The 9,184-nt window shown below is 32.7% G+C and overlaps 1 protein-coding gene across 1 annotated transcript; it reads right to left on the bottom strand.

Annotated features, from left to right (window-relative positions):
• Positions 1–6,326: 6,326 nt before the first annotated feature.
• LOC137805870 (uncharacterized) lies at positions 6,327–8,100 on the bottom strand. The gene is made up of 7 exons (XM_090300612.1): positions 7,932–8,100; positions 7,669–7,722; positions 7,344–7,488; positions 7,074–7,190; positions 6,886–6,983; positions 6,664–6,712; positions 6,327–6,527 (listed from the first exon to the last, which is right to left on the bottom strand). The coding sequence occupies exons 1-7, from the start codon at positions 8,043–8,045 to the stop codon at positions 6,448–6,450; spliced, it is 657 nt and encodes a 218-aa protein (XP_090156738.1). The 5' UTR covers positions 8,046–8,100; the 3' UTR covers positions 6,327–6,447.
• Between the last annotated feature and the right edge of the window lie 1,084 nt (positions 8,101–9,184).

Below are 9,184 nucleotides of genomic sequence, written 5' to 3'. Positions count from 1 at the left end.
TCTTACCAAAAATCAGATTTAGCATTCAGGACAAAGTACATTGAGATTCGCCACCACTTTATAAGAGATCATGTGAGAAATGGGGATTGTGAAGTTCAGTTTATTGAAACTGGAAGACAACTTGCTGATATATTCACCAAACCATTGCCTAAGGACATGTTTTTTTTATAAGAAATGAATTGGGTATTCTTGATTCTAAAAATCTTGTTTAACTCTGCTTATAATTAGTTCTTCTACTCTATTTTTGAAGACAAATAGAGGGAGAATTATTTGGTTTGAATGTAGTTCGTATGATGATACATTGGTTTAAATCTTTTTAGTATGCTGTTGCAGAAAACTCTAATTGTGAACCTCATTCACACTAGTTTGTCACACTCATTTTGATAGTTTTCTTTATGAAAATCACATGGTGAAAAATGGTTCATTGGTGCAAGAGGAACCTGGATATGATTGCTCTCTGGTACATGCATTTTGTCTATTTTGTAGGTACTCTCAAATTCAAATAGATCAACATAAGAAAACCAGGGATTTGTCTTCATCAAATACGGGGAGGTTGTTGAAGATAGGCTTTGATGTCTCCAAATCTATGAGGACTGCTTGAAGGCTTGGGTGCTACTTATGTGTGTGTTCTGGGTAGTTTGAATTTGTAAATCCACTCTTTGTTATAATCCAAACTTGTTTTAATCAAGATCTTTTTGAAAAAAGAGTGATTTCTAAAGAAGTGGAAAAACAACCAATTGTTTTATCGTTTCAATCGATTGTTTTACACTTAGCGGTTTTTGAAAAGGATTTGAAAAGCTTGACTTTGTTTGACTTTTCTGTCAAACCAATTCAATTGGTTGTTTCGAGAAATCAACCAATTGATTTTTGAAAATCCTTAACAGAATCGGTTAATTTTGTTAAAACTATCTTAAATGATTCAAAACTGATTTGGCTCTTGCATTAAATGTTTTTAACAACTTTTTGGAGTATAAATAGTTTGTTATACGCTCATAGTTGTTATGAAATCATATTATAACATTCAAATCAGTTTTCTCCAAGATTGCTTCAAGCTTTGGATTCTTTAAATAGTGGAATATGATTGCTTTGTATTTTTCAATTCAATCTTTTGATTGTATCAGGTGTGATCATTCCTTTTCTCTCTTGATCTCTGTAATTCTATAAAGACTGGTGTGTGCAGATCTAGAAGGTGTTCTGATTTGTGGTGTGTTGTTAGCCAAAGGAGGTGTGTGTTCTTGAAGGATCCAAGATCACCTTTTTGGTGTGTAGTTTGTAATCAAGGTTTTGATTGCTTAGTGGATTGCTCAGAGGTTTCTGGGAACTGGATGTAGCTCTTGGTTAAGAGTGAACCAGTATAAATTTGTTGTGTGATCTTTCTATCCCTTATCTTGATGAGAATAAAAAAGATGCTATTAATAGGAGGAATGGTCAAGGACCAAAATACTTGAAGTTCTTCTTATTAATATTTTTAATATGGAGGCCCAAGCCCAAAGCCCAAGCCCAAGAAGGCCAAGCCAAGAAGCCTGAGTCCATCCCATGAGGGGCAAAGCCAAGCATTAAATAAATGAGCATCATTGGATGTCTCTATTTGTAAATACTCTTGTATAGTTTTAGGAGGTATGGATATTAAATAAGGACTGTGAATGTACAAAATAAAGTCACATTGTCCATGTGACTTAAGGAGATGGTGTAGGAGTACTTTAGGAGGTGCCAAAATAGAAAATATGTCACACCTTCCTCATGACTCTAGTTTAGGCGCCAAACTTGATTTGAATAAGGAGGGAAATTCTGCATTTGTTTCACTTTCATTTAAGCCCTCTAAAGCTATAAATAGAGGTGGTTGGTCATTGTAAACACAAGTTGAATTTTGAATTAAAGAAACTATACTCAATTTGTGAGTGATTGTTGAGAGACTTGTTCTCCTCTTCCTTGTCTCATCTTGTGATGCATTGGGAGCATTCAAGTGGCGGCAAATCTGCACTTATCTTGGACCTTTCATCATCCAAGTGGCGTGTCCAATTCCCAACCAAGCTACAACCACATAAGTCATCTTCCTTCACTTGTTTCTTCAATTTCAATCGGTAGTTTTGTGTCCTATGCCTTAATCTTCAATTTTAATCGGTTAATCTTGTTCCATTTGTGATTTCATTTGGTAGCTTGTATCTTTGTTCCATTTTTTTCCGTAATTCTTGTTGTATTTGTTGTTCACAAGGAGATAGTACTCTTATTGAGTTTGGTTCATCATTTTGGAAGGTTTTGTCTCCATTGATGATTCCTTAAGCTTCCTTGAGTTCAATTCTGTTTTCAGCATTCTGTTTTGTTGATGTAACTTCGGTTTTTATGTTTTAGTATTCATTTGTACCTTTAATTGTTGTCTTCCTTGACATATAATGTTGTGTTCAAGTGTATTAAAGTGTTTATGCTTGATTCAACTCATATCATATCTCCTCTAAATCTGTTTTAGCTTGTTTTTAATTCACTGTTGATAAAAACAACCGGTTGATTCGCATAAGCAATCGGTTGATTTTCTGGAATCAACTTAAAACAATTTTATTTGTTGGTTGATCTGGTTTCTTGTTCTTTGGTTCTTCATTAAACTTCACTCTACCTTCAATATTTGCGAAAAACGTTTATAAACAATTCACCCCCCTCTTGTTTAAGGCCTACAATTCCAATAGGTTGTTGGTTGTCCTATGTTTATTTTGCAACATAAGTTAAGGTTGGAAATTGAGCTTTGAGCCTGGAAAAAAATTCTTTTGGTAATGTTCACAATGCAGTGCTTCTTAAGCAAGGTCTCCTCCTTGGTATTCGACAAACTTTAGAGGCTGCTAGTTTGTCTGATATTGATGGGCTTCTCTATCAGGAAAAGATTGCTAAGGAAGAGTTTGATCATGCTCTTCACTGTCAATATTTATTTTTGAAAGAAAGGATCAGGATGCTCTGGTTTAAAGATGGGGATAGAAATACTGCTTTTTTCCATGTTGTGGTTAAGAAGAGAAATAATTCTAGTGGGATTCATCGTCTATGGATTAATAATGAGGTTATTGAGGATCCTTAACTCATTGAGGATCATATTTTGGATTTTTATAAAAATCTTTACGCTGAGTTTGTTTCTAATGATCAAGATATAGGTAATATGGAAGATTTTTTTGGTTCTTATATTCCTGAGCTGGTTTCCTTTGAGGAGAATATGATGTTGATTAAATACCCTGATTATTTGGAAATCAAGAATGTTATTTTTAATCTGAATGGTAATAGTGCTCCTGCTCCTGATGGTTTTGGTGGTGTTTTCTATCATTCTTGTTGGGAAATGATTGGAACAGATGTTTGCAAAGCTGTTCAACAAATTTTTAAAGAAAACTGGGTTTTTTTTCCTGAAATGAACAGTAATGTGATATCTCTTATTCCAAAGATTCAGGGTGCTGAATCCATTAAAGATTACACGTCGATTACTTTTGCTAATTTCAAATTAAGATTATTTCCAAAATACTTGCGGATAGGCTTGCAATTATGGCTGCTAGAATCATTTCTTCTAATCAATATGGTTTGTGCGGGGTAGACAAATTCAGGATTGTATTGGTATTGCTTCTGAAGCTATTAACATTCTTTCTAAAAAGGTTAGAGGAGGTAATGTGGCTTACAAAGTTTATATTCATAAAGCATTTGACACTCTGAGTTGGAAGTTCTTATTATTAGTTTTGACACGCTTTGGTTTTCATCTTTGTTTGTCGGTTGGATTAGTACAATTCTCAGTTTAACTATGATTTTTATCAAGATAAATGGTAGTTTGGTGAGTTTTTTTCCTTGTAGTAGAGGTGTCAGACAAGGAGATCCATAGTCTCCTTTACTTTTCTTTCTTGTAGAGGAAGTTCTTAGTAGAGGTATCTCTAAGCTTGTGAATGATAAAAGGATTCTACGCTTGACTAGTCTGTAAGGTTATGTCATTCCCTCTCTTATTTTATATATTGATGACATATTTGTTTTCTGCATGGCGGATAATAAGTCTCTTCGAAATTTGAGTGTTTTTCTTAAAATATATGGAGATTTTTCAGGTCAATATGTTAATAATTCTAAGAGTAGTTTTTTCACCATGGATAATTCTGTAAGATTTGTCACCAAAATTCAACATCTTCTTTCTTGTAGTCATGGTTGTTTACCTTTTACTTATTTAGAAGTTCCTATTTTTGTTGGTGCTCCAAAGTGTCAATTTCTTCAACCTTTGGTTGATAAAGTCAAATTGAAGTTAGCATCTTGGAAAGGTAAATCTCTTAACATGATGGGTCATATTCAATTGGTTAATACAATGATTACTAGATTTCTATCTTATAGCTTTAATATGTATAAATGGCTTGTTTCCCTTCTTAAGCAAGTTGAGTAGTGGTGTAGAAATTTTATTTGGACTGGTGATATTCTGAAAAAAGGCATAGCTATAGTTAATTGGGCTAAGATTTGTTCTCTTCTTGAGAATGGAGATTTGAAGATTATTAACCTTCGTCGTGAAAATAATGTGTATCTTCTTAAGCTTGTTTGGAAATTTTGCTTATAGCAAAAAAATCTTGTTTTGAGTTCTTAAATCAAAATATAAGCTTAGAATGGTTTATAGATCCTCATCTATTTGGTCTGAAATTAAGCAGTTTTATGATACTATTCTTGACCATACTTTTTGGACTGTTGGTACAGGTACTTTTATTCATTTTTTGAATGATAAATGGTGTTCTACTACTTCTATAGCAAATATTACAGGGTTATCTGATGGTACTAGCATTTTGAATACAATTTCTCAGTTTTGGATTGGTTGTGATTGGAATATTCCCTTTGTCTTTACAACAGATGCCTCATTTTTTAAATCATATCATGGTGAGGGAGGAACATGATATAACTAATTGGATTTTAGATGAGTCTGGTCGTTTCACTCTTAAATCGGCTAGGAATTTTTTTCTTGGAACCAGGCGTTCCCTATGGTTGGGGTAAATTCATTTGGTTTTCATATATTTTGTCTTCCAAAACTCTAGTACTCTGGAAAGTTTTTCATAGGCGGCTTCCTACATATTAGCATATTCATAATAAAGGTGTTCATATATGTTTTATATGTACGCTTTGTGAAAAACACGAGGAATCTATTCAACATTTATTTTTTGAATGTTCTAATGCTTTGCATATTTGGAGTTGGGTTCAAGATATTTTTCTTACTTCTCATTTCTCTAATAAGGATGATTTTCTTTCTTTTATTAAGAGTGATGGTAGTCCTTTAGTTAATTGATTAAGCTTGTTGTGATAATTTTTTCTATTTGGATGACATGGCATATGAGGAATTATGCTAGATTTCAAGATAAGATTGATGTTTCTAGTGCTATTTCGTTAATTAAAGATTTAACTTGTCTAGTGGGAAATTCGTCTAAGACTTCAATGAAGAATGATATGTTGGATTTCAACGTGATTAAGTTTTTTTGTATTATTACTCGTACTGGTAAAGTTTTTCGTCCTCTTCATGTTAGATGGAAGTTCCCTTCACCAGGCTGGGTTAAAATTAACACTGATGGAACTAGTAGGGGATATCCTGATCTTGCTACTTGTGGAAGTATTTTTTGTGAGAGTATAAGGGAGTTTATTAGTGCTTTCTCTGCATTTCTTGAAGTTCAGACTGCTATGGTTGTTGAGTTTTATGCAGTTATACATGCTATGGAGGAAGCTCAAAAAATAGGGCTTACTAATGTATGGTTTAAATGTGATCCTGCCTTGGTTTGTGCTGCATTTACTGTCAGGACTAATGTTTCGTGGATGTTTCGTAATTGATGGAATACTTGTCTTAATTACTATGGGAAAATCAGGTTTAGGGTTACTCATATTTTTCGTAAAGAGAATGCATGTGCTGATAAGTTAGCTAATTTAGGATTTATTCAAAGAGAATCATTTCATTGGTATAATAGACTTCCATCTAGTTTGTTCTTAGAATTCTTTATGAATAGTTTACCTATATATCATTTTTGTTAACATATGGGTTTTGGTCTAGTCACTCAATATTTTTTTGTATTTTTTGTAATAATATTTTTTTCATGTGATAGTAGATGATTATTATTACTTGAGGTGGTTGTATAATGATGCTTAATATGAAAACTTTTATAAAAAATAAATACCATTTTGTCTTTTGTTATTAACTTATTTCTTTATCTGTCCCTTAATTTTTAAAGTACTAATATATATATATATATATATATATATATATATATATATATATATTAAAATGAGTAGAAAAATTAGTAATCTAAGTATAGTATAAATGTCAATACCAATTCACACTGTACATAATGGAGCATGTGACACGTGCATTTCCAGAACTAATCTATTAACCGTTTTACAAAAGAAAAGAATTATAGAGTGAAAACTATCAAGCGTTTAACAAAAAATGACAAGGGCCACTTTTGGAACAAAATCAGCTGCTGATATGAATTAAGGAAGTCCCAATTTTGTCTCCATGGCTAAGATGATCCTAGTCAAGCCATGAGTCGCAACTAGTTCATATTCAGAAACTGCACAGAAAATAAATTAAAGATAAAACTTAGATCGTGTCAAATTCTGATTTCTTCAAGTTATTCTACTACAGCCAAAATTGTACGTGAACTTAGAGACTGAGTTAGAAGAGAGAGGAGTAAAATAATGTCATACCTTGCACAAAGTCGTCAATGTATGAGTGAATAGAGTCAGTTTCACCAACCTGAACAAATTTAAGATTTAAAGCATATTATTGACACCTGTTATTACTTTCATTACAAATTACTAAATCATATTTACTTCACATTTACCACTTTACCTTAATGTTAAAGAATATTATACAGATGGACACAACAAATGAAAATAAAAGGAAAGAGTACATTCTTAGCAACGCACCACAAACAGAAGAGTTTGTTCACGAGTTGCAGCTCTAAGGTAGTCACTTAAGTTCATGATGGGTCCTTGGCTACGGGAAACAGGTCCATTAATGCAACCTACATTCACAATTTCATACCATGCCAATTAATCACTCCAGTAAAAAATTTAAACCTGAAAAAGTGCAAACAACATTTAATACTCGTAACCTATTTTTCTACAGTTTGCTGGTATTGCGGACAGGAGGTTTGACAAGTTGATTATCATCCGACAAGCTACTTCACCGTTCTCAGGGTTATATAATACTCCATTTTGGAATAACTGATCTGCAAAAATAGTAATTTCTTTTATCAGCTGCAAAAATAGTTTGTAAAAGCCTTAAAAATGAAAAGGTCTTGTGAGAACTGAAATTGTCTATAGAAACCAAGACTGTGTCTTTTATGTGCCATGAAGATGTGTGGAATGTAAAATTTACTTACGCAGTTGCCTTACAAATGGCGAAACTTCAATGGATAGTCTTGTATTGGGGTTGATCTCACAGCAACCGAATGCTCCAAAATTGATACAGATATTACGTACAAAGCCAGCAGCATTAAGTCTACTGGATAAAATTTGTCCCACTGGCTGGAAACAGAACCAATAACCAACTTTAAAATGCAAGTGAAAACATCACAAATGCATTCATTTCAATGATTATGTTGATCAGAATGTTTTATCAGAAACTCATCCTTTTGCATTCCTTTCGAAGGACAAGAAAAAACTTCTTAACTGCAGAAATAGAAGGAGGCAATACGCTTCACTAACCAAGTTATAAGTTGCAGCAAGATTTGTTGTGTGATGTGGGACCCTGCCCAATGTCTGCAATGGCACAGAGGAATTATGAAATAAGTATGAATTCTTGACTCACCGAAATAACATTCTACTTATAAGAATAGAGGAATAGTTGAACACCTTCACAGTTTTTTTCCCAAATTAAAAGAGATTTGACTTTCTTGTAGGTAAAAGAAAAGGTTGTTGTTTCTTGCAATGTGTAAAAGAAAAAAGGAGAAGAAAGAAGATTGCATTACACAAAAGTCCTCTTGTGGGTGATAAAACAGTGGAAGCCTATTGAGCAAGAAAATGACTCCTCCACTGTTATCCTTCTCTTTTGAGTGAGTCGCTTCATGTTGTTCAGCGTTCATGCCTCGCACTTCTGAGTGGGTTCCTTCAACTTGGTTTGATGAGAGTGAGAGTGAGAATAACTGGGGACAAAACTGAGAACTAGAAATTTTACTGTCTCCCTTTCTTTTTATATATTTTAATTTTCTTCTTAAAATATAATTAAAAACAATAATGAATATTTTTTTAAACTTCTAAAATAACATTAATTGAAATGCTTTTTGTGATCTGACAGTTAAAACAAACTAAAAACTGTTAGGATACTGGTGTTTAATTGCTTTGGAAGTGTTATTGGAGTCAATCTGTTGGTTCATGTGGCTTTGGCATTAATTTCATATTAAAAAAAATATTATTAAATCTTTCAAGAAGATTTATTGCAGATATTAATCTTGGATAAAACATGAATTATATAAATGGTTGACACTGTCATCAACTTGAAACAACAAATTTATTATATATTATTAAACTTTTTCATTTATATTCCATGTATAAAACTTATACTGATATGATGTATCACACGTAATAAATAGTAGCTCTTCTATATCAATTTGATTTAATATATATGTTTATAGTTATTTATCTTTAATTACATAATCTATTGTGCTTAAATTCAGAAATTCTTGATTCGTTCTTTCCTTTTCTTTGTTAAAGTTTCTTGATTCGTGTTTTGTATATCAGGTAAGGTTTTCTTTTGGTTTTTTTAGGTGGTTGCAACCACATTTAATATAAATAAAGACACTATACAAATAAACTAAGAAATCTGTTAGGCATAAGATTGATGGCACGTGTTCTGATATCACGTGACCTTCTCTGTGCTGATACGTATATATATATATATATACATGTTTTCACTCTGCAATATTTCCGTTCTTCCTCTCTTTGATCTTTCTTCTTCCTATGATCAAACCTCTCAACAGAGCATGACTCCTTCAACTCCAACGTTATATCACTTCAACACTCCTATTTCTCTGATGTTGGCTCTGCCCATATTCGTTCCCCTCATATTTCTTCATCTTTTCTTCTTCATGATGATCTTCTGCATGTTCCTTCTACAACTAAAAATTTAATAAGTGTTTCCAAATTTTCACGCATAACAATGTCTGTTTTCAATTTCATCAGGATACGAACCAGGTTCTTCTTCAAGGCATACTTAAAATGGGTT

This window comes from Phaseolus vulgaris, chromosome 3 (assembly GCF_051622355.1).
Source record: "Phaseolus vulgaris cultivar YP4 chromosome 3, ASM5162235v1, whole genome shotgun sequence".
Classification (NCBI taxonomy): domain Eukaryota; kingdom Viridiplantae; phylum Streptophyta; class Magnoliopsida; order Fabales; family Fabaceae; genus Phaseolus; species Phaseolus vulgaris.
Note: the sequence above shows the minus strand (reverse complement) of the source record. Positions and strands in the feature narration are given on the sequence as shown.